Source organism: Astatotilapia calliptera, chromosome 7, assembly GCF_900246225.1.
Source record: "Astatotilapia calliptera chromosome 7, fAstCal1.2, whole genome shotgun sequence".
NCBI lineage: Eukaryota > Metazoa > Chordata > Actinopteri > Cichliformes > Cichlidae > Astatotilapia > Astatotilapia calliptera.
Window position 1 is genome coordinate 11168390 of NC_039308.1, and position 26192 is coordinate 11194581.

General features: G+C 39.2%; 2 protein-coding genes across 3 annotated transcripts; both read right to left on the bottom strand.

Moving 5' to 3' along the window:
* Nucleotides 1-8029, bottom strand: tor4aa (torsin family 4, member Aa). 2 transcript variants are annotated; one of them, XM_026173040.1, is made up of 4 exons: nucleotides 7723-8029; nucleotides 7575-7595; nucleotides 2892-3359; nucleotides 1-1296 (listed from the first exon to the last, which is right to left on the bottom strand). In XM_026173040.1, exons 3-4 carry the CDS (start codon nucleotides 3357-3359, stop codon nucleotides 439-441), a joined length of 1326 nt encoding a protein of 441 aa, XP_026028825.1. In that variant the 5' UTR covers nucleotides 7575-7595; nucleotides 7723-8029; the 3' UTR covers nucleotides 1-438. The 2 variants fall into 2 exon arrangements, with proteins under 2 accessions (XP_026028825.1, XP_026028826.1); XM_026173041.1 differs by having other exon boundaries at nucleotides 7575-8029.
* An 881-nt stretch (nucleotides 8030-8910) lies between these two features.
* Nucleotides 8911-24989, bottom strand: brap (BRCA1 associated protein). The gene is made up of 13 exons (XM_026173042.1): nucleotides 24593-24989; nucleotides 24255-24416; nucleotides 22311-22512; nucleotides 21871-22060; nucleotides 21361-21474; nucleotides 19628-19776; nucleotides 19188-19263; nucleotides 18937-19075; nucleotides 18115-18224; nucleotides 17950-18039; nucleotides 17191-17294; nucleotides 16373-16512; nucleotides 8911-11045 (listed from the first exon to the last, which is right to left on the bottom strand). Exons 1-13 carry the CDS (start codon nucleotides 24669-24671, stop codon nucleotides 10816-10818), a joined length of 1785 nt encoding a protein of 594 aa, XP_026028827.1. The 5' UTR covers nucleotides 24672-24989; the 3' UTR covers nucleotides 8911-10815.
* Between the last annotated feature and the right edge of the window lie 1203 nt (nucleotides 24990-26192).

Sequence of the window (26192 nt, forward strand, 5' to 3'; positions counted from 1 at the left end):
TTAAGTGTTTGGATTGGTTTAATTAGACAGTTACATTTTACTTACTGGTAGTGCTAGGTGAACTGTCCCTGGAGTTACTGAAATATCCTCTGTGAACCAGCACTGTACTGATGTCTAGGTGTTCTCCTGTTTCTATGCAGCTATTCAGAGGTATTTGGGAGATACAACAACAGGGAACTTAAATCATCTTTTATTTATGTACACTGGGTGAACCCACCCTTCAGGGACTGCCTGCCGCATTTTTAGTGTTCACCAAATTTATTCCTTGTTTCCCCCAACAAAGTTTAATATCCCCACCTTTTTGTGTGTGAATTTTTTTTATTACATTCTTACAAAACCACTCTTAAAAGCGTTGGCTTTGAATCGTGTCATTCAAGTTTCATAATTGTAAATTCAATCCCTTTTCTCCATGTTTAAAAGAATGCAAACAAGAGCATGTCACAGCAGGTTGACTTTAGCCACCACTTGCTTGCAGCCTGTCTGGGAATATTCGTGCCCCCCTACTGCAGGGTAGTATTCAATCTCCCCCGCAAGCCGCTCTATGTTAGCATGATCCGGGTAGAATCCCTCTCGAGTAATTTCGTCCAGGAAGCACTCCATTACGTGACCTTTCTCCAAAAGACTGAGAGGTAAGATATCAGCCTCTGTCCAAAGCGGGTGAAGCTCTTCCAGCATGCTACGTAAAATAGGAGTCAGCTCTTTTACCAGATTGCTATGACGACCTGATGCTGTCATCGCCATGGAAATACTCGAAGAGTTGTGCAGCATATGTTTGGTGATGTGTGCATGACCCAGGTTGCTTAGAAACAGGTAAATAGCATTCAGGTATTCATTGGACTGGTTGGAGGACACGAGCTGCAACAGCGTGTCTAGGATCTCGTGGTGCATGTGCTCTGCCTCGTCGAAGATGAAGAGCGGAATTTTCTCCTCCTCCTCGGCTCGTTCCACCATCTCCGAGATTTGAGCTGAGAGGTCACTGGCACACTGCAGGGCGTTCGCCTCCTGGGGGCAGTGGTGGAGCACATAGTACTGCAGCACAAGCGTGTCACCCACCACGGAGCGGAAATGTCCGGCCAGTAGGCGTCCCAGGTGGCTCTTACCTACCCCGGTCGGGCCGTGCAGGGATACCACCAGAGGCTTGTTGTGGACGTAGGTAGACAGGTAGTCCTTCAGGTGGGACAGCAGGCTCTCCACAGCTCCCTGCTGCCCAAACACTTCCCTCCTCAGTGTCTTCTCTAATCCCTCCAGGTCATATCTAAGAACGTGGTCATCCAGGTTCTCTATGGCGTTGTAGACCTGAAAGAAACAAACCACAGCTATTAAGAATATAGCCGAGTGCAGGGGCATTTCGAGGATTCATTAAAAATGGATGCACTCCTTGGACCAAGAACACTGAAAACAAAGAATTATTTTAGACTCATCTGCAGTCCTTGAACCTTTATATAGACAGTATTACATATAAAGTGAAACTTCAGAAGGTTTTAAAAAGAAGAACAATTGTGTACTTAAATAAATGTAGAATATAATGCTAATAAACTTGTTGAATTTCAATCATTAAACTTCCAGATATGTCAGAATATACAGTTTAAAAAAAAACATCTTCTTATTGAAAACAAAAGAAAACCCCCAATTTCCTGGTGTGTTACACAGTTTATTGTACTAGATCAATTCATATATTAGCAATTCAAATTTTGCCAAAGGTAAAACACAATCTCACTGCTGTGTTGGGGAAGAAATAACTGACACGTTTACAGACGCATGCGTTATGAAGTGTTACGAAGTGAAAGTAGGGGTGCCTGTTGCTCAGGAGGCAAAGCACATCATCTGCTTAACAGAAGACTATAGTTGTTCTAGATTGATTATCTTGCCCAAGGATACTGAATCCAAAGTTGCTCCTGATGTATTCATCAGTGTGAATCTTTAGATAGGAATGCATGTTTGAATGACAGTTGTTCTATTTTGAGTGTTTAAGCAGAAAAGTTCTGCGTAGCAGCCAGTCTACTGCTAACGTCATGAATCCAATTTAATTAATAGTATACAGAATTATTTAATTTTGAAATTAAACTGTTAATAATAATATTTCTGCACTAAGTAAAGTATTAAATATGCAGGGTGATTAGACAGTGAGGTGTGTGGCTATGTCCTCGAAGGGACCATATTTCTTACAGTTTTTAAACCTCAATTTCACTCCACCAAATATGTGTTTTTTATAGAGTATCCAAATTTCAGCAAGCATACTACTGTATAAATACTACATTCACAGGACTATATGGCATTCTGTGAAAATGTTCTTTTTGGCATGACTGTATATCTTTAGAAATATATAAATATACTGATATACAGATTATCTCCTTGGAGTTATACGGCAAACAGCTGAGAGTGATTTCCGCCCAGCTTCTCACTTTGGCAAACTAGAACAGGAAATACACTTGGACCAGTTTTAAATATTTACATTTGAAATGGCAAAATAAACCATAAACAAAGCTGCAAGATACACGTGACAATAAAGCAGCTCGGTGACGGCTGGATTAACCAATCTCTGCTGAACAGTGCCTCAAGGTTCCTCAAAGATGAACACACCTTAGACTGATTCATGGCATGTTGTATTTCTCGTCTGAATGAATTAGGACATGACTGAGCAAGTAGAAGGTCTATATTTAATCATACACATGAGCTGAAGATAGCACAATTTTCCCGCCCTCCCTATTTATACTGTAGCTGGCGACAAAAGAAGCAGACTAGCAAGAGATGAGTCATAATAATGGAAGCTATTCATTCATTCATTCAATGTTTTTGTAAATCAAATTCTTAATGGCACCAGAAAAAGGTCAGAGGAGCACATTAGAGAAGCATTCCACCACTTGTTGGAAAATGTGTTGTTATTTATTTACCTGGAGAAAGACGATGGCAAAGAGCAGATACAGGCAATATTTGGCTCGGCTGCGGTCCTGCTTTGGTGCAGCCCTTCGTCTCCCTCCTTCAGGAAACAACACCCGTTTCTTCTTCCTCCTCTTCTTCCTCTGTGGGATGCTGGATGATGGAGAGGAGAAAGCAGTGGGGGTGATTCCATCAAAGGTGAAGATTTTGGGGCTGGTTCGTCCTGGGGCGCCTGTGAGGGGACACTGGCCCCCCAGGGCCATCTCTTGACGCCGTTTCTTCATCGCTTGGTACTTCTGTTTGATGCGTATAACGGCGCGCAGAGTGGAGGAGATGTTGGAGAGACTGGGGGCCGGACTGCCTCTCCCATTCTCACTTTTCTCTTCTTCCATCTCCGTGTCTCCCTCAAGCTCTTCATCCATCTCTCCCTCGAATTCTCCCTCTGTTTGAGAGGCAGAGATGCTGCTGTCTCGGTCACTCATCTGCAGAGAGGAAATAAAGGACTTTGAAGAAACTACACCAGTGCATCTTAAAAAGTTCACAGTAGTCCAAAGTCTTCTACTTAGGTCAAAGTAAACTTTGCATTTTGGGATAACTTAGATTCTGGAGGAAGAGTGGAAAAGCACAGATTCAAGGTGTTTGAAGTTTAGTGTGAAGTTTCCACAGTCTGTGATAATCTGAGGAACCATCCATCTGCTGGTGTTGCTGATGCTTGGTCCACTGTGTTTTACCAAGTCCAAATGTAATGCAGCCATCTACCAGAAGATTTGAGAGCACTTTGTGCTGCTGAAAAGCTGTATGGAGTAACCAGTTTTACTTTTCTGACAGGACTCAGCACGTGCCCACGGTACCAAAGCTACTACTAATGTTTTGCTGACCATGACCAGTAAAAACTCTGCAGCAGAGGAGCCCACAACCAAGTGCTGAGTGTATAACGGAACATATTTTTCAGATATTCAACTTTGCTATGTTATAAATCTTTTCTTTGATTGCTTTTTAGCAATGTGTAACTTATGTATAGGATATGTGAACGTTTCAGCTTATTTTCTGTGGTTTGAACAAAAAATAAAAACATGTTACATTTTTATGCACCAGTTCAATATGATAGAATCAGCAATGAGAAATCCAGTTTTGGGGAAAACTCATTTTCCCTAATCTTAATTTTGATTCCAGTCCCTATGACGCAAGACATCAACTTCCTCCAAAGTTTCCTTTAATAGTGGTTTTGAAGGCTTTAGTCTTCTTATTTACCTGAAAAGGGGGTTTCTGTTTTCAGTGTTGCCTTTCTGCTTCCCCAGACTGGCCCAAGAATCAGGGTTAATAATATCTTACTCATCATGGTCACATAGGAACAGGAAACGAAACAGATGATGTAAAAAAAAAAAAAAATAAATCTATTTTTTTTCACCAGCAAGGTGATTTTTATCAGCCAAAAACTTATATCTGTCAGATATTCTCGCATACGTTAGCATGGTTTGCAGTGTGTCGTGAACAATTTGAGGAAACGGAACAAGCAGAGGACAAAAGAAGAAGTGGCAGGCCTTCAAAACTATCGATTGCAGATGAATGGTATCTGAAAGTCATGTCCTTACGAAATAGGAAAAACTCCAGCAAAGACCTGACACAAGACCTGAGAGATGCATCTGGCCTTTCAGTTGATCCATCTACTGTTTGCTGAAGCCTCATTAGAAATGCTTTCAGTGGAAGGGTGGCTGTCACTTAGAAACTGGAAAACAGGCTGAGATATAATAAAATTACACAAGAACTGGAAACTGGAAATTAATGGCAACACTGACTCTGTAGATATCGTCGGTATGCGTGGAGGTGGAAGAGTGAGTATCTACGGGCATCTATAAAACTTGATGGTGGCTCTGACATATTTTGGGACTACATTTCACCCAGTGTGTTGGGGATCTTGTCACAATTTATGAAATTATAAATGCAGAAAAATACCATCAGATCTTGATCCACTATGCAATACTATCTTGGAAGCATCTGACTGGCAACAGTTTTGTTTTTCAGCTGAATAATGATCTCAGACACACTGCTATTGCATTCAACGTATACCTTGATAGCTGGAATACCATTAGTATTAGTATTAGTCTTGGATTGATCAAGAGCGCAGTCCTAATATTATTAAAGCAGTGCAGGATAATCTTGACAGAAAATGGAACCAAAGCCAGCCAAAACCCAAAGAGCTTTGGAATGTCCTTCAAGAAGGCTGGAGAACCATTCCTAAAGACTACTTAACCTCCCTGGCATCCACATATGTGGACATCACATTTTGGGTTATTTAGACCAAAATACTTTTAAACGAATATCCTCATATGTGGCTCTTATTTTTCTTAAAAATAAAAATAAGGTAAAAAACAAACAAACTGGTAATTCTTTGTTTTTACATTCATCGGGCCCCAATATGCCCAAATATCAAAGAGAAATTAAAAATGCATGCTGTGGAAGAGTTCGGGTCGTAGGAGGTTAAAGTAATTACGAGAAGGCTTGCTTAAGAGAATTCAAGCTGTGTTGAAGCATAAAGGTGGTCAATTAAAATACTGACTTCGACTTTCAAGCTCAATAGAATTGTACAACTTTTTTTCTCCTTATATACTGCATTTCCATGGATGTTTGAAAGTTTCAGTTTGCTTCTATTTCTCATTTTCATAAAGAAATTAAGACTTTTGCATTTATTGGGGAAATATCTGTCTTTAAGCAGCCATGCTCTATTATGTTACCCTGTCAAATAAGAACTGTGTACTGAAAATTTATTGAACAGCAATGCTAAATGTGCACTGTATTAATGTCAGCTTATTTACTAGATGAAATACACATTATTTTCTTCTTTGCTAAGTTAGTGTATTCTAGCTTTATCGTCATTTTCTGTATATCTATGGTTGTTTTGTATCCCTTGGTATAAGTTTTGCATGAGCCATAGATGACAAAATTGATACCAGTATCATATGGGTTTGGAACTTTCCCCCCAAGAGCCAATTAGCATAAACTTAGCATGAAATGACTGGAAACAGGGGGAAGCTAGGCTGCTACATATACAGTACACTTTTAATCTCACCAGTAGAAGCAGTGGATTTTTAGACACAGCAAGATAATCTACTGGCACTCGCTAATCTATTGTAACTTTTGTAAATAACACATAAGTGTTGAAATATTGCCATGTTTTAATTATATATACAGTATATCTTTATTTTTAGTGTTCATGAAAAAGAAAGGACTTTCTAAGCATCCAAATAAGAAGAGCTCAACTTATACACCCAGTCCTCCTTTCTCTTAAAAAAAAAAAAAATCTTTGCTCAATTTAAGATCCTCCCACGCTAACCCCACGCTGATATTAGATACTGAAGTGGTGGACGTCAGAAGACACTAACAATACAGCTGCTCCTATGTTTTGAAGCATACTGGAACTCACAGCTGCATGAAATTTGCACGTGAGGAAATGAATTCTGAGAACAGCAGGGTGGCAAAAATGGCAAGGAAGAGAGACCAAATGTGAGAAATAGCTGCAGATATAACAGTGAAGAAAAACAAAAGAAGGATGACACATGCAGCCTCAGTGGCTGTTAAAAATGTAGCCAGCATTTCCGGTAGGGTTAGAAGATAAAGATCACTGTTCCTTTTGATGTTTAGTATGCTACATTTTTATTGAATTTAATTAATCTATTTAATATTTTAGGCTGATTTTTTTGTATTTTATTCATTTATTTATGGGTTTGTTTTGGGGGTTTTTTCACAGAGCTGTTTTGTTTTTCTTCAAAACCAATATTCAGATTCATTTTGGAAATGTTGTTCCACGAAGAGTGAAGTGAACCCTCTACTAGAACCTTCTATGGCAAACCAAAACGCAAACAAGTGAGTGCAACCTTCACAGGAATCTTAAACTTCATAAGTTCTGCAAACTCGTGCGCTTGAGGTTCTGAAGTAGGCTGTGGTTACAAGCTTGCATTTGTAACCGTTTTTGGTCATCAAAGGCTGTCAGGTTGACCCTCTGATGGTGTACTTGATGTACTCCCTTGGGTATTCTGCACACACAGAAACTGTAGCGCAAAGGCCGTCTGCAGTATTATAGCGCACAGGCTATAGGAAAGGAGGAACTTTAAGTGAGTTACAGAAGAGCTCAAGACAGCAGACAAGTGTCACATATAAATTAACACAATCGCACTACAGGATAGAAAATAACTTCTGCTAAAAGTTTTTGGTGCCAGCATTAATGTCAATGAGAACTGAGCAGAGCACATGAACAATGATTGGAATCTGAGTTGGCTTGTTCATCTTGGCAAAGAGGCAGCGTCATTTCCGGAAAAGTTATAATACCCCTGTGTCCAAGCCTCTTTTACTTCAGCATAAAAGAATTCAGGACAGCACGTGAGGGTAGAAAGACTGTATCTGTGCTCTTTCATATCTTTCTAGTCTTTTCCACCTGAAAGATACGGCATGCCAGAGATTTTATTGCTCATGAAGTTGACTTTACAAAAATATCTCTTTGTAGTGAGCAGTTCTTTCTTGTTTCGTGTGTTTTGGCCGTGGAAAGTTGAGCAAATATACACAAATGAGCCTCACGCAGAAAGTTAGTATCCTTCTAAAACCTTTTTCTTTGTCTTTGTATTTTACATACACAACAGTTGATTCACCAAGCTGCACACTCTGCTTGCAAAGCTGTTAGGCAAAAAAAGGTTTTTTGTACTTACCTTTATACGTGTCTAAAGCATCTAAAAAAAAAAAAAAGAATTTTAGTGCAAGACTAATCCATAGCTCAGCACAGCGGTGAGAGCAGAGAAAACGTCCATATAGTCAACAGCTCAACTCAGGAAGAGCCTTTCCCTCTGACTATCTTACCTCTAAATCCTGTTCTCGGCCATATGCTGGCTCCTCCTCTGGCTTCCTCTTTTATTCTCGCATTCTTCTGTCCAGCTGCAGCTCAGGCTTTTTCACAGTTAGCTATCAGCTTTCACACGTGGTTAGAAAACAGCTCAAATGTACCCCAAGTACTTTCATTCCCACGATTAAAATGATATCTTAGGTGACACACATATCTTTTTAACTGCTGGTAATCAAGTCAACAAACAATGCGTTCAGAATTTGTTGACGTGGTTTTGGTTTCTTCTTGGCTATGCCAGTAATGAGAAACGGGAAATGTCAATCATCTCACGAGAACCCACAGACTTTGTTTCTCATTAGCATTTATCACGGTGGACTTATTTGTATATTGGTGCAAAAGATCTCATATACTTGATGTAAGGAAGATTTCAGGAGGCTTGTTTTCCTTAAATTTAGACCACACATTCAAGTCAATTTAATTTTATTTATATAGCGCCAAATCACAACAGCTGCCACAAGGTGTAAGGTAAAGACCCTATAATAACATAGAGAAAACCCCAATAATCGTTGCATTTATTTCCTCTCTATATGATTGTAAATGTTGTTTAGGGAAATATTTGGGGACATTTAGGGCTGCTGGAAACTGTAACCAGCTTGCTCCTGATTTGATTTTTCCTCAAGGATTAATCAATAACTTGAAATGTCTGACCCTTGTAGTTCCACTGGCTGATGAAACATTAGAGGCCATACTTGGGGATATAAATAGAAAAATAAAAGGTGTGGAAAATGTTTGCATGCAGTATCATTTGCCTGTGACTACAGTTGTTACTAAACACAGGCACAGGATTGAAATGTCATCAGGGGGGAGGTATAGAGTGTGACAAATGACAAGTTCCTAAAACTTGTCTTGGAGTGTAGAGAGAAATGCATGCCAATTACCAGGTAGATGGTGTGTCTACGAAGACCAAGCTTTTTAATCTGTCAGCGTGTCTGTGTTTTCCAACTATGTACACAGTTTACTTTCAACAGGCTGCTGGTAATAAACTGTGAATGTAGTAGACTGCAGAAGGATTAGTTAGATCTGACAGTCTGCACTTTAACATCACAGCTGCGTAGTATGTCATTTCAACAAAGATCATTCGTCACTTGACGGCAACCTAGTATGCATCTGTTTCAGCTTAACACACTTTTTACCCCAGAACAAGAAAAACTTCAGAAAATGTTTTATTGAAAGTGGCAGCACAGTTTTAGTGTTAACAACAAAAAACTGAACACTTTCATGGCAATAAAACAAACAACAAAACCCCAGCATGAACGGATGTTTTCAGGAGCATGACTTACCGTATTTTGTTTTTAAATGAAAGCTTCTATGGCTGAAAAAAACCAGCTCTTTATCTCCTCTCTCAAAGCAGTCGCTACAGGTACATTCCAGCTTTTCTCTTGATGATCACTGTGGAAAAACATCTTTTCATTTAACTTTCGAGAGCGATACTATACTCATGTCTACAAACAACAGTAACCAGCAAGCTTGGTTCCTGTTGGCCGTCACTGGCTATATGCGTGAAATATCTTGTCAGACAATGTCACAGTTAGCATCTCAAATAACTGACAGCAAATCTCATATTTCTGAAATTATTATGTTCCTTTTAGAGGGCTGTAAAGAATCTTTTGCATAGAATGATCTTTTGAGTGGCTGTTTATAAAAAAAAAAAAAAAAAAAAAAAATCAATGTGTGCTTTCTGCACCAGTTTTTAATTAAGGCCTTAGGGATTCATCTAAAACTTTATTGTGAACATTTTGCAAGGGAAAAAAATCTTAGTATTCAAGGAGGGAGCTGAGTCACTTATTTCATCATCTAGGTTATGACACCATGTTCAGGATTGTAACTGCAAAGGTCACAGTTGCTTCTGGTGTTTTTTCTGGTATGGTATTGTATTTAACACATAACCAGGGTACAACTAATGTACCCTGGTTATTTTAATAATTTCTCTGAAAATCTTAATGTTTATATGGCATAATAATACAGATGCTTATCATAATGTCTTAGAGCCAAAGGTCAATGTCATCAAATGGCACAATATTTGTAATTTAAAATCATCTTTAAATGGAGGAATAATAGAATAGCAGCCAGTAATATTAAGAGTTTTAAAGGGTAAATTAAAAAAATCATATTAGACTTTAGTTTTAGAGTCAATAACTACAGTCTTGGGAATATTATGGGAGAAATTCTGAGAAAGATTTCCAGGAAATTAGCTGGAAAATAAGGGATACTGGGACAATACAGATTGATGGAAGGAGCCACATAGTTTCAATAAATCATTAGCAAACATACACAATCCTTTGAACTACTTCCTGGTAATGCTGTAGAATCCTCTGAGGTACACAAGTTGTACTAGTGGTTGGGAATCACTAACCTAGATGGTGAAAACATGGCAAAACATGCTTCCTGCTCCTCATACAAAAATACTGTGCATTCTGTGAACACTGACTCCTGTCCCAATACAATGCACTGCTGAAAAAGGCATTTTCTCCTCCATGTTCTCTGACGAGTGTTTCTACTTAAAGTGGAGGAACAAAAAGAGAAACAAAAAAAAACATTGGAACATAACAGATGAAACAGCCGAGTCCAAAGAAATGAAGGAAAAACTCAGAAAATGTGGACATAAATTTCCTTGATTCTTCTCTCACTTGTAAAAGAACCATCTTTGCATTTTAAGATAATAAAAAGATCACGCAGTGTTTGAAAAGAAGTACTATAATATGGTACTACCTGGGCACAGATGAAATATTTCTGATCAAATAAATATAAATTGTGATCAAAATATATACTTTTAAGTTTTGGAAAGAGAAGAGGACATTTAGATCACACTGATGTTTTGAGTGACTGAGCGATCCTCTCTTATGCTCTTCTTGTAGGAGCTAGGAGTTATGCTAGGAAAATGTGCAGGTAAATATTATCAACATTTACTCCTTCTTCCTGCCTTTACCCTATTAAGAATTACAATAATGCAGATACACATTGAATAAAGGGCTGGGCTCAGTCACAAACATGTCCACAGTGAGAAGCAGCAACACAGTTTCTAGCATGTTCCAGTTGAGTTTAGGCCATGCCTACTTCCTCTTCCTGCCTCGGCCTCTTCTGCCCCTGCCAGAGGAAGGGCCTGCTCCTGCCGAACCCAGAGCGCCGTCAGATGGGCTGGCTGGGATGTTGATCTGTCCCTCTTGAATTTCGCTGCGAGCCTCTGGTGGAAGATGTTCAATCTGCTGCTGGGTCTCCAGATAAAACATCACGTCTCTCAGCTGTTCCTGCAGTTCTGCTATTGTTCCATCTTTACGATCGTCTATAAAAGAAGCCAACGAGGAACAAACAGTGAACAGGTTAAAGTAGAGCTAAACGTGTTCATTCATTCACTCATATTTATCCAGACAGATGATAACAGTTTTAACTAACTAGCATTTATTGAGTAATGATATTATTTAAAGGCCCAAGCAGTGTCAGTTGCAGGAACCCTGTGTTTATACAGATTTGTTATTACTATTACTCCAACACTGTGCCCTTTACTTTTTTCCTGTTCAACAGTCAGTCTGCTTTACAGGTCTTAGATGTATTAAGTTGTGATCTTACACATCTAGTCATTTGCTAAATCCTCAAATGACACAAATAACCAAATGAGTTATGTGTCACTGAGGGACAGACAGCCATTTATACATATACAGTTTGCTGTGAAGCTCTATAAACTTAAACACTGTTGCAAAGTCAGCTGAAGTCCTCTCAAACACTGTTTGAAATTTTTCACCTGACAAACTTATCATTAAAAACATCAAAAGCTACTTTTAAGCATTGTGGGGGTGGAACTGCTGAGGCATTTACACGAGGCTGAACTCGTAAACACAATGTAAAAGAACAAATGCTTTGCTTGAAATGGACTTGAAACATGCTACTGATTACATGCAACCCCCATTGCTGACCTTGTTGCGAACTTCCATAAACATGTAGAATCGTAAGCATTAGAAAAGCTATACAAAAAGTATGGAAATCTACAGAGATTATAATCATAAGGTCTGAAGCTGACAATCTAAATAATTTCTTCCCTAAGAGCTGATGTGAAATACAATGTTCAGTGTTCTATTTCCTGTGCTGATCAGCAGTATACAACGAGGAAACAAGGGGCGTAAAGTCACAGATCTTGGAGGGAAATTCTCAGCCACACACAAAATAGAAGAAATGGGGGAGAAAAAAAAAAGTGCAACCCTCCAACAACCACGTCACATTCCACACATCACTGGAGGTCTGCCTTTCAGCTGTTATTATTAGCAAACATTATCGCTGATGTATTAGTGTTACCATATATGTCAGCTAATTAATCACAACAAATGAAAGCTGAGACTGGCAAAGGTGATTATCATTATATCATGCTGGCACTGTACCGCAGGCGTTCTGAAGACAGACAAGAAATTGTGACACTTGTGAAAGTGTGACTGGGAGAAAGGATACTCCTTCCTAATACCCTGCTTAGCCGACTGCCACCCCAAAACGACTTCTGGTGTTTTCATACAGACAAGCTGGTTGGTATATTATTGATCCCATTCAGCTGTCCTAAGTCAACTCCACAGTCTTGGATTTTACCAGTCTTGGACGTGATACTAATATTTGATTAGAATGCTGTCACACTTATGTCACTGTGGATTAAGTTTTTCCGTTCCTAACCCAGATTACTGATTTCTGCATATCCACCACCTACATATCAGCTGCTAATAAATGAAGCTGCACCACAATTACTCTAAACAAAGAAAAGACTGCTATACCTCTGCCAAGAACAGATCACTGTGTTAACATAATCAGTGGCTGCACTGTTTGCAAAAACCTGAAAGAGCAGTTCAGTTACTAAAGTTTACAGAACATAAGAAGTAGGGGTGCAACGATACTTGTATCGATATTGAACCGTTCGATACAGTGCTTTCGGTTCGGTACGCATATGTATCGAACAATACAAAATTTTTAATTTATTTTATCAACTTTCCTTCTGACGATGCTGTCTGTGTTGAGCGCTCAGTGGATCTGTGCTCGACAGTGCAGCCTAGGCGGAGTAGTCAAACGCAGATTCACTGAGCGCAGGGGAAGCTAGCGAGACAGAAGTTAAGCTCGTTGCAACATGGCAAATTGAACCTCCCCCACCCTCATTCAGATCTGGCGTTTGGAACTATTTTGGTTTTCATGTGACGTATGACCCTGAAGGTAAGCGAGTCATGGACTAAAGTAAAACAGTATGTTGGATGTGCCACGCAATGCTCAATTACATTGGTGGGAACTAGTGCGTTAGCGCAGTTAGCTCGTTAACGTGTTGGCCGTCCAGCCCCACGCACGGGGCGATCCGCGGTAGCTCGTTAACGGAGATTTGCCGTGTTGTGGCGTTAATGTCATTTCAACGAGATTAACGCTGACAGCACTAGTGGGAACACAACGAATATGACTGCACATTTACTCCGACAACATCCTAGTGCAAAGACAAGTGGAAGCAGACAAAAACAACAAGCACGCATGCTACAAACTTTACCCGAGTCATTTAGACAGCCGTTAGCACATGATTCTCCTTATGGGGACCTGATATGTTTAATATGCTGCTGAGAATATAGCCCAGAAGAAGCTTATAGTATAGCTTTTATTTTGGAAAGAGCCATTTCTCTGTAATAAACTCTCTTTTCCAAAGATGAGTGATTTCTCGATCAAGAGAGATTTTTTTTATTACTTTGTTGTTTCAGTAACATTAAATTTAAAAACTGTACTTTTGCGTTAAAATATATATTTATAATTTTAATAAATGACAAATTAAAAAGGCATGAACCTTATTGTGTATCGAAAAAATATCGAACCGTGACACCAAAGCATTGAACCGAACCGAACCGTGAATTTTGTGTATCATTGCACCCCTAATAAGAAGATGCCATTTCTGGGTCAGCTCTGAAGAAAAAGAAATCTCATTTAGCTTTCAAAATAATTTAAAACAAAGCAACAGAAACAGCTTGTCTATAAAATGCTGCTTTAGCTCGATTCATATAACACAAAGAGCTTGCAAAGTAAATTCAACATAACATGGTGAACTTGTATGATCAGATCATCATCTGTCAGTACATGTCAGTGAAATATGAGCAGGAGGTAGGGCTGTTCGATATAACGATATATATCGGATGATGATATAAAAACGTCTATCGTTTCATTTTACGCTATCGTTTGTTTCGTGGTGTCGCAAAATAAACTGTTCATGGCAATATTTTTTCATCGTTTTGATGGTCACTGTAGTGGCTATATTAATTTCTTAAAGTTCTCTCTTTCTCTTATATTTAATATAAACACACTACAGACGGACAAGCCCCTGTTTTTATGCGTTGTGGTTAGCAACAACGACGGTAACAGCATCGCGTGTCCGCTTGTTTATGTTCCACATAAACCTTTCACAATAAAGCTCACGATTCTGTTGAGACTTTTCAAAATAAACTGAATCACGTGAAAGAGCAAATTATTTACGGATGAGGATTAAAAAAGAGCTGCCATGTGCTAAAAAATTAACCATAGACTCAAATGTTAGAACAGGCTTTTCCCCGCAGTACACCTATCTATAAATACTCACAAAGAAAACTGCGGCCGTTACAACTTATGTCTAAAAATGTATCGTTTCATGCATCAGTTAAAACACTCAACTCCAGCTACATGACGCGCAGCTGGAAACACTTCCCGCAAGACGAGCTGCCCGAGATTCACAGAATTTACAGAAAATGTTACATTCTTATATCGGGATATCAGATTTTGGTCATATCGCACAGCCTTTTCAGGAGGACTGTGATCACCTCAATTCGAGCCCAGTCAGTTCTAACAGGAAAGAACATGTATGTCTGTGGTTCAGGAGGCAGAGCAGGTTATTAACTATAGCTTTGTGGTTCACCCCCCAGTCAGCATTCCAAAGTATTTCAAAGCATCCCCGGGCAAGAGGCTGAACCTTGAGCTTACCCCCAAATACATCCTTTGGAGTCTGAGTGTCTATGAGTATGCTTAGGTGAATTGAAAAAAACAAACAAACAACCAAACCAGGCACACACACACACTCACACACACACACACGCACACACACACGCGCACACACGCGCGCACACACACACACACACACACACACACACACACACACACACACACACACACGGGTGTGTGACATTGGGTAAATGAAGCTTGTAGTAAAAAGTGCCTGAAGTAGCAAACTGCTATGCAAGTCCAGTCCATTTAGAATATAACATTCTGTGAAAGAGTCAAAACTGACATTTTTACTATATTTTTTTTCTACATTAACACACAGCACATGCCCAGGAGGATATTTGTTTAAATAATCTTGATCCTCACAACTGTGTGTGCCAGGAAAAATACAGGTATGGTGAAACTGTAAACCTAAAATTTCCATTCAAACCTCTGACCTGATACTTAACTTGCCTCAGGCAAAACAGTGATGAAAGCCGCCTTGTGTTGAGTCCAGAGCAAATGGTGCTCTGATAGTAATACACTACAAAGTAGGTGTCAGTAAATGCTTTACACTGCAGATTTTAATCATAAGTAAAGAAGATTTTAATAATCTGAAAATATAGACTGAAGCTGGTTTGAAAGCAGAGAGACTGCTTACAAAATTTATGAATCTCCTAAGTGTTTGACTCTGTCCATCTATATTAAAAACACTTCTTTGGTGTATGTGGTTCCTGTCTGCTTGCAGAATGACTGTACTCAGCCGCAGGCTAAGCAATTTGTTAATGATTTGCAAATATTTCTGTGCAAAGAGGAACTAGTTTCTCACTACAGCCCTGAAATAAAAATAACCCATGCTGTTTCATAGTCAAAGGTCCTTTTTTCATTTTGAGTATTTACATATTCTAAGCAACCAGCAGCCAATCATTGGGAACGGTCCTGTTACTCATTCTTCTCCACCAACCCGTTGCTCTAGATTCGCAACTACTTTCATCAGTTTCTGTTTAAAGCAATAGGTGATGCAATAGTGAACTAGCAGGCTTGAAGTTAAAATATCTAAAAGAATCCTTTCTGTACTCTGGCCACCAGTGTTGTACCAATTGCCTTTACCTCATGCATTTGGACCATATACACACTAAAATTAAAAATATACAAATGAAAACTAACAAGAAGTGTACAAAGAATTCAGGTTCACATTTATTTGTAGCCGGTGCTATTTAATGCCAATTAAAGAAAACCTTGAAAAAGTCTAAATTAAAGTCTTCTATCAGCATGTGTAAACATGCTGTGCCAAATTGAACATGCTACACTTCCCTGTTGGTATATGTTACTCTGAACATAGGGTATCACAACGGTTTTAAAAATAAAAAATACAAATCACACATTAATCATGGAAATATTGCACTGCATTGTTCACTCTGAGGCTTCTTTCATTTGTGAATTTGGCAGGCTGACAAAATAATACGTCCAGCACTTGAAGCGTTTTTGTTTTTTCCTCTCAGTTGAAGCATCAACATCCTCAGAAGTTCCATTTTTTGCTGTGCTTCGACAACTTGATATCACCACTGTGATAAAACTGTTTATACCAGCATGCTACAGTTTTCAACCCACTGAGTTAATACAGAGCATCAATACTACTACATGACTTATTGGTCTCTCTTTACATACCGCTTTCTTTTGCTTTGCGTTCCTCCTCTGACAGCTGTACCTGCAGCTGTGCCTGATTGGCTCTCAGACAGCGGTTCATCTCCTGCTCCTCCGTCAGCTCTTGGCTCAGCTTCACCACTCGACTGTTCAACTGAGTGCATCTGAAAGTAGAAATGCAGCAGTGCTGCATGTTGTCAGGTTCCATACAAAAACAAGCCCTATAGATTATTTGGTCTAAAGTCTGGGTGTCTGATTGGGTTTAACTAAACTAAGAAGTTGTAATGTAAATAAAGCTTTTAACAGCAGAAACTTTGGCTTGTTATAGCAGGAAAAGCAATGTTACTATCAATTTGAGCCTGCATCATAGAAGTGACACACTCAATACCTGGTTGACCATGCAGCAACAAAGATTTACTGCTCCACTGCACATTTTGCAAGCCACAATGACAACTCTTCAAATAAGGCATTTAATCCTGTTTCCTCTGTAGTTCCAGTTATTTAAAAAAAAAAAAAAAAAAAAAAAAAAAAAGCACAAAAATGGGATCTGAGTAAGTGCTTGTTAGGGCATTTTCAGCTGTCAAACAATCGTTTGCTAAGGAAATGAGGAATTTTCCCACCTCAAGACTACATATTGAGAGCCTTGGTTGAATTGTTTTATGTGCTGTGGGGATATAACTTTATCACCTCCACTAAATAATTTTTAGAGTTTTAGTTTGCGTTATACACTCAAGTCTATAGTGCAACCACACTGTCCAATTGGTTCATAAAAAAAGAGCACACATACCAACAACTACTGGGACCACTGAACACACAATATAAAAAAGTAACCGAACACCTACTTTTTCTCTATGCTCTGGTTGTCTTTGCTCATTTCTCCTAACCGTCGCTCTAGGTTATCACAGCGCTCCAATGTCTCCTTAAATTTCGCTTTCATGTTGTTTATCTGAAATATGTACAAAAAGATAGAGGTTAGAAAAAGGCAGCTGGGACAAAGGACCTGTGTTTTGCATTTCCACAAGAGGGCAATAGATAAATCGAGATGGACAGGCACTAGTCAAGAGGACTAAGCCGGGACTGGGGTCCTATACTACTGCACATGTGCTGCTTAGCAAACCAATCCACTCTAAACTGCTAAGAAATGTACATTTTTATAAGTGAATAAGTAGCTGTAAGTGATAAGTTATATTAGTGTCTGTGGCGATTGTTCATTGTATTTGGGGCAGCTAGTGAGTCCTTTGCTCTCAACAGTTCTCCCATGAGTAGATATAAGCCAATACTGTTCAAGATGTTGTCAGCAAGAGAACATGATGAAACACAGTCTAACTTACAAGTGTTTACCTTTGTGTTTGCTATGAATTGTTCATTTGTGATTATTAGTTCAGATGTTGTATAAAGTACTTTGAGTGCTCCAGGAGAGTAGAAAAGCGCTAAATAAGAATCAGTCCATTTACCATACCATCCATGTGTATCAGTAAATCGAGTGGAATCTAGAGCTCGACTTCTATGCCTCAGTTTGGTTCTTCTAAACTTTACAGCCTGATATAAGTCAATATTCATTAAGGGATTGCAAAACTTGTGTTGCATTTGTCCACAAGTACCTCTTCAGCTGTCTCCTTCTCCAGATGAACAATCTTATTCTCCCAGTAAATTCTTTGAGACTCGAGCTGACTTGTCAGCAGGTATGAGTACTGCAGACAGAGAGAACTCATTTAGAACATTTTGATGTCGATTGCCGTTACAAAACAACAACAGCAGATGCTCACCTCTAGCTGGAGTGCATCAATTTTCTCTGCCTGGCAGGTGTCTCCCTCACACTCATACTGCACCATCTTCCCGTCAGTCTTACTGGCCACAAGCCGATGTACATAGTTATCTACAATACCAGCAATAGCCTTAGTCAGGTATTATACTTTCCAAAACACATTTCAAAAGACATCAAATAAAATCATTACAGACTATTCTGTCATTTTTACACTTTGCCTTCTTGTTTTTGGCTTCACTGTCCCTCTAGTTACTACAGGGCAGAACTGTTTGCTATCAGGACTTCATAAAAGCTGATAATGAGTCTGGCTCCAACTTATTTAGGTATTCTTCTGCCCCCTATGGGGAGAAAACTGATTATAGCAGCAAATTATTCTGGTAATTTACAGCCACCCTCCTTAAAGAGAAACCATTCTGCTCATTTTCAGCTTCATACTTTTTGTTTTTGGAGTCTACCAACAACTTTGCCTGGTTTGCGGTTCAAAATAATCTTTGTATAACTTTGTATAAAGTGTTTTATCTCTTCTCCCTTAAAACCAGCTTTCTGGTGATAGGTTTGCCCTTGTAAACAGAAGTTTTGAAGATATAGCACATGAGGTTAGACTTCTGTGACTGAGATGGCCATATTAGAGCTATTCTTTCTCTATAACATAGACAGAAAGAACATACATTTAGCAACTGAAAAGCAGTCTGAAGGCCGAGCCCAATATTGAACTCCAGTACAGTATATGAGCATCAACTGCTGTAACAGTATAAGTACAACAGAAAATAAGAAAAAGCAGAACATGCATCATTTTAACAGCAGCATGCACAAAATCCAGTACCTCCTGCGTAGTCCCAGACTCGGTGATTGGTGAGCTGCATAGCGTAGGTATGCTGTGTTTCTTCAAAGTGCTTGTAGGCATGGCGGCTAACGTAGCGACCACATCCAATATGACCGCAGATCAAGCATATCCACAGATTCTATGAAGAAAGATTCAATGAGGGACAAAAAAAAAGAAGGTTAAAAGCAAAAAGCAAGAAGATCAAGTGATTATCTTCTATTACACCACTGTGGGAGAGTGAAACCGCTTACCTCCTGCACTCCACATTCAAAGCATTTGTTCTCTTCAACTGGTTCTGGTGTTTGACAGTACCTACATACAGGACACCTGAAAACAACACACATTCGGCTTTGTCACAAACATGCAGTTGTCTTTTGTAAATCAGGAGAATGCATGTAAAGAGCAGGACAAAAACAACACATGGCACAAAATGACAAAGCCTGGAGAAATATCCAGTGGAGTGAATATCAGGTGAATGCATTTAAACTACATCAGAGAAACTATCACACATGATTGACTTAAAGCTGGCAGATAAGAACAGATCTTTTCACATACTTTGTTAAAGTAAGTCAGAAATAGGTTTTATTGTCTAATATCAAGTGTTTTAAATTGAGTAAGCAAAAATTAGCTAACTACCAAGTTGAAACTGATGTAGTAAATACAGGGGAACTTGTATGTGCATTCAACTTACGAGGCATCTTCCCAGCGCTGGAGACACTGGCTGTGAAAGCTGTGGTTGCACAGAGTGGTGAGGATGCCATTAACAGACTCGTCCATTCTCTCCAGGCACACAGTGCACTTGGGCAACTCAGTCAGCTCCATCACTGGAAGACTGGCTCCCTGAGGAGACGGAGCAGGAAGGAAAGAACGGAAGAAAGGAGGTTGATGATAAGAGACAAGAAATCACTTTAAAAAAATTCTGGGTTTTAATACTGAAACAACAGAGAAGGACTGATTTAAACGGACTTATATTCGTTCTGGCTGCACACAATGTAAAGGGTGTAAACAGCAAACACCAATAGGTGAGATGATATAATGTTATTTTTGTGCCTCTATTCTGAGTGCATGTAAAAAAAAATTGCAAGCGCAAATGTTGCATTTTGAGGAGAAAATGATTTTGAGGGAAGAAAAGTTTAATTTGAGCGAACAAAATTCATTGCTGCATGCAAGAAATGTATTTCAGTGTTTGCCATTATCCATATACACACACAATAACGGCCCCTCTCGCTCAGTTGTTGATATTTGCTCTTGCTCAGATCTCTGCTCTGTGTGCTGACCGACATCTGTGGACCTGCTCTCAGTGTGTCGTTCCCGCTCTCAACATCCCTGCTTCCTGCACGCTCAATTCTTTCTGTAAGCCGTTACAAGTGTGCCACAAAACCAACCAATCACAGACTTGGATACAAAAATTCTGACTGGAGACCAAAAGAGCCAATCAGCTTTCTAGCCACTGCATTCCGAACACACGGTCCAGAATGTAGCTAAATCCATTTTCGGTTAGTATGTTTAATTATTATATTTTAAAATATATAATTTTTTATTTATTTATTTATTTTTTTTGCTGGTTTTAATCTAGTTTAAACTAAATCACTCCACTAGATTTAGCTACATTCTGGACCGTGTTTCCGGAATGCAGTGGCTAATGCACAGAGCAGATATGTTGAGAGGAAAAGCGACCCACTGAGAGCAGGTCCACAGATGTCTGTCAGCACACAAAGCAGAGACCTGAGCAAATCCAACAACTGAGCAAGAGGGACTGTTATTGTGTGAGTGTATATGGATAAGAGCAAACACTGAAATACTTTTCTTCACTCAAAATTATTTTCTCCTCAAAATGCAACATTTGCGCTTGCAATTTTTATTTTTAACATGTGCTCAGAATAGAGGCACAAAAATAACACCATAAGATGACAAAAGCACCTTTATTAAGGCAGAATGAGTAATATAAAATGCCAAAAAGGGGTTATATTTAAATGCAGTTCTTAGAAACTGTTGCAGTTTAGAGGAAAAAAAAAATCAGTATAAGTTATGGTCAATGTGATATTAAAACATTTTTGGCACACTGCCTGCTGTAAACCAGCTGTTTCATACCAGACACCACTGACAAAAAAAGTAAGTAATTGTAAAGCAATTCTATCTCCCAAAACACAGGATCTAATTAAAAAACACAAAGCAAACCAAACCAAGTTTTTGTTAATGGACTCTGTTGACTATTTTAAAAAAAAAAGAAAAAAAAAAAAAAGAGTGACTTGTTTCCACAAATCACCAAACTTTTTTGTTTTTGTTCCCACCAATGCACTTGTAACATTAACTAACGTGTATCTCTAATATTCTCAGATAAATATCCTCTAATAACTTCACAAACACCACCCACCTGCTGCAGACTGAATAATGTGTAAAAGCTAAAAACCAAAAATCACTCACTTCTTCAGACTTGATGACCTCTGCTCGCTCCACATAGACCAGCTGGCACACTGCTTCCTCTATAGAGTTGAACTGGCGGCCATTGCATGCTGTGTAAAAACTGTCTGCGTCTGCCTACAAATAAGAGAGCCGGAAACGTATTGTATTTGGAACAGTTATATACAGTTAATTGTATTAAAGCAGCAGTTAATACTCTGTCATCTCTAAGCATGAAGCTCTCAGAACTCTGAATTGATCAAAATCCCAAGGTCTATTGCCAAAAAACTGCGAGAATAAAATAAAACTGTAAAAATCAATATTACTATAGTTGAGAAACAAAACTAAAACATTTTGCAATATGGCAGCATTTGTTTATGTTACAGAGAGGCTGAAAACCCTGAACTGCCTAAACCTCACATCAAGTACCAACAATTATTACTATTCATTGAATTTTTTGATGCAGGCTTACAAAAACATACACCAACATCCTTCAAACTTCACTTGCGGAGGGAAAAGTGAAGGAGATGATACCTGTGTGCAGAATTTAATGAGAACCATGTATTGGTTAGGGGTAGAGTCCCGTATGATCTTCATGTGCTCCATGACATCATTAAAAGGAGCCATGAGCTTCATAAGGTCATGGCTGGTCATGGTCGCTGGGACGGTGATGATGCACACCATAGCGCTGCGCCTGACATCTTCAGTCAGTGATGTCATTTTGCTGCAATAAAGAGCAGGGAAAAACAAGAAAACAAGAATTGTGACTAAAACGTCAATGTTAGCTTGAAATGGTGGAAGTGAAATTGTATCATTACATGCAGTTTGAGGTGGACTCTGGAGTTCGATAAAGAAAGCATCAGACTTTTATCAGCTGCAATTTAGCCGACAATGATCTGATAAAAAGTGCCCAAATACAGATCCCTATTGTTCACCTCATCACATCTGTCATAAACACACCAGATGAGACTCACTTGGTCTTGTAGAGGTGCATGATACCGTGAATGATCTCCACTGACGGGTTCCCGCTGAAGAAAGAGATCTGGTCCGGGAGCTGCTTGGAGGGTGAGTCCGGAGCTGTGCCTGTCGTAAACCTATCCTCTGCACCCTCCTGACTGTCTACACCAGTCTTTGCATCCTGAATTTCACTGTTCCGCTCCTCACGTCCACCTGTGTCTGGAAGAGAAATTCAGCAATTTAGATTATATATATTTTTAATGTGTATGAACAGACAAAACCAACTTACTTTCATTCCTGCTTACAAGAATTAAAAAACAGGTAGAATAGACATGCAGGCCTATTCTACGCCTAAATACGCCAAATGTTCTAATTATTTAAAATGGCTTTAAAATTCGTGCTTCCTCAGCTCACATCTCTCGGAAGGAATGAAGTAAGATGTGAGTAGAGGCGAAAAGAGAAACTGAGGCTCTACAAACTAAGAAATGAGAGGACAAGAAAAAGGATGAATATGTATAAATGGCACATTTTATTTATGGAGGCCAAAGGTGACTTAAATTACTTTGAACATGTCATGGTTGTTGGTGCCAGAAGGACTGGTATGAGTATTTTAGAAACTGATAATCTACTGGGATTTTCCAGCACATCCATCTCCACAGGCTACAATTCAGACAGACTGACCAAAGCCAAACAGTTAGGTGGATGTGAAAAATGTTGTCTGCTCTGATGAGTCTAGTTTTCTTCTGCGAAATCTGGCTGGTAAGGTGAGAATTTCAGGCAAAAAACATGAAAGTATGGATCCTGGCTTGCATCAATGGTTCAGACTGGTGGCAGAATAATACTGTGGGGGACAGTTTCTCGGGACATTTAGAGTCAAGAGCCTCTCAGTATCAACTGATCATCGTTTTAACACCACAGCTGCTGATCTGAGTATTGCTGCTGACTATTTTCAATCCTCTGATGGCTGCTTCCAGCAGGGAGAATGACCTTCACAGACACCACATCTCAATCCAATAAAACAGCGGTCCCCAACCCCGGGGCCACCAGTCCGTGAGTCATTTGGTACTGGGCCGCGAGAGTTGCGGCTCTGCTGTGAAATTTATGGTTTTCAGGGTTTTTATCGTTACCTTGGTTTCCCTGGGTCTTTTCCCGTGTTGTAGTTGTGTGTCTTATTTTGAAAGAAATATTTCTGCATTACCATAGTGACCAAAGAGCATTAAGGGGCAGAGAGGAGGATGTTACTCTCAATGTTGTTGGCGCATTTCAGGAGGACACTGCTAATAAAGTTACACAATTACACAGTGAATCTGCATTTATTATTATATTTATAAAATACCACAGTTTTTGTCTTGGTCGTATCATTTTATTTTGTTGTATTTATCCGCGACACCTTAAAGGCCGGTCCGTAAAAATATTTTCTGACATTAAACCGGTCCGTGGCACAAAAAAGGATGGGGACTGCTGCAATACAATATATTTGGGATGTTGTGGAACGGGAGATATGTGTCACGAATGCGTAGCTAGCAAATCAATAGATTATAGACCAAAAACTGAGTAACATTTCCAGCACCTTGTTAGCCCTGTGCAATGAAGAATTAAGGCATGTCTGGATGCAAAAGGGGCCTGACATAGTAGGTGTAAACCTAACAAAATAGCCAGAAAGTATTGTGTGTTTTATACATGATACACAGTCACCTGATGACCACATATGGAAAAGATAGTGTATTTTACTGGTGTCAGTATTTTACACTTTCATTTTCTTCCCTGTTATTTCTCACCTGCCTGGCTTTTCAGAAATATTATTTACTAACCATACAAACGTTGACATTAATAGTTATTAAGATGCTGAATTAGGTTCAGTGTGATAAAAACACTAAAGTCTTGCACTCAGAGCTGACCTTTTATGCTTTTCATATTTTATGTCATATATAGGTACACTTAAACATCAGGAAAATTCTTACTTGGGCTGGGCTCAAAGGTCTCTATCACCATGTCCCCCATGGCTCTGCTGCCGATGTGCTGGTGCAGCACAGCTGATCTTTCCAGGTCGGTTTTTCCACTCAGACTGTGTTTGGCTAAACCCAGAGCTTTCTCCTGCAGCTCCTCCTCTGACATGCCTTCAACTGCACACGAGAGGAACAGAGTCAGGCATTAACTATAATGAAGCAATTCGTTAGTTTGAAATTACCTTGTGAAAACAGTAAAACGACTAACAGTGGACAATTGGGTCTTCACGCCTATTGTTGGTTAGCTGTTTAACTTTCAGCAGATATTTGAAAATTAAGAGAATAAAACTCACCAGCGCAGTACTGGAAACCTTGTGGAAAAGGTGACTGGTCGGCTAACTCCAGACGAATAACGACCAGCGACACACTCATGTGTTATAACTGGGGATGCCACTTAACACAGAACAAAACAAGCCGCTGACAGCTGAGCTAAAAGAGCTAGCACGTAGAGCTAGCTGGATGACTGGCAAGATATTCAGTTCGTGTCTAATTACAGTAAGCAGACAAATACAGCAGAAGCAAAGAGCTTTCAGTTTAGCTTCAAAACTTTCATTTTATGCACAGTTTTTTTCTTTCTTTTCCGCGCATAAAAACACAAATCAGATTTGTTTTGAATACTAATACAAGCTAGCTGTGTCGAACCACTTCCCCTTCTTCTTCGTCTTCTTCAGCTTTTTCTTCTTTAATTTGAGTAAGGCAGAGTAGACGCTACAGCGGTGTATTACTGCCCTCTGCTGTTTTTTTTTTTTTTTTAATTCTTGTTCCCTTTTCCCCTGTGGTGTGACAGAAAAAGATACTAAGAACAGATGGAGGCAGATTATTTTGCTGAGGCGACCCCTAAAGAGAGCAGCCAAAAGAAGAAAAAGATGATGGTGACTACTTTAACAGGAAAAGGTGTTTTTCCTTGTATTGCAAGGCAAAATGTCCCACATTATTTCTCCCTTTGTCGTAGCACATTGACATTTTTATGACTGACTCACTCATGACTGAAGTGCATTCTCATTATAGAGCAGTCTCTTTTATTTCCTTACAAGAAACCTTTGACAAGTAGACACATATGCTGGTCTTCAGATAAAACCTGCCTCAGAACCTCTTTAGAGACTTCTGAATAATATATATGCCCGCCAAAATATGAATATTCAATTTTACCTTGAAATGTTCTTAATATCTTCCACCAACCAAAAGGCCCCCAAAATTTCCATCATCTTCATTTTAAATACTGATAGCTGACATGGAGTTCAAATGCCACGTTCTCTGTCTCCACACTCTCGGATGTTCATCATCATCTTATTTTGGCTGCTCCCTCTAAGGTGTCACCACAGTGGGTTTTCTACCTTCTCTCCAGTTTTGTTCATCATCTTGTGTCAACTTTTCTATTACACTCTCCATCCTGGGTTTGAGGTCCTTTGTATGAGTGGTTCTTATAATTTGTTTAAAAATTCTTTTCTGTTCCCAGTGTTTCATCCAATCTTACTGTTGCCTGTGTGTATAGGAGAACTTCATGATTTGGGTTTAATCACCATGAACTGACTAACTAAATAACATCAATTCTCTGTACTTTTATTTTGAGCTTATTTCCAAAGTTTCAGTTCATTGTGTCTGAAACAAGCTGGTGTAGCTTCCCTCCTTTTAAAGCTAACTTCTTCTGGTTGGCTGGTCCTGTTAAACAGCATCTGTGGAGATATCTGTAGGACTACAATTTAGAAAAGTTGTCCAAATCTAAAGCAGACTTTTCCTTTTCCTAGTGTTGATAATAACAAAAACATAAAATACAGCAAAATCCTCACATTTACCTTGTTTTATTTAAAAAAAGCTTTGACATTCCAGTGTTTCTGTTTTCCATTTTCTAACAAAAGAGGGTGGCAAGATGACACTCCAGATTGTCAACCATTA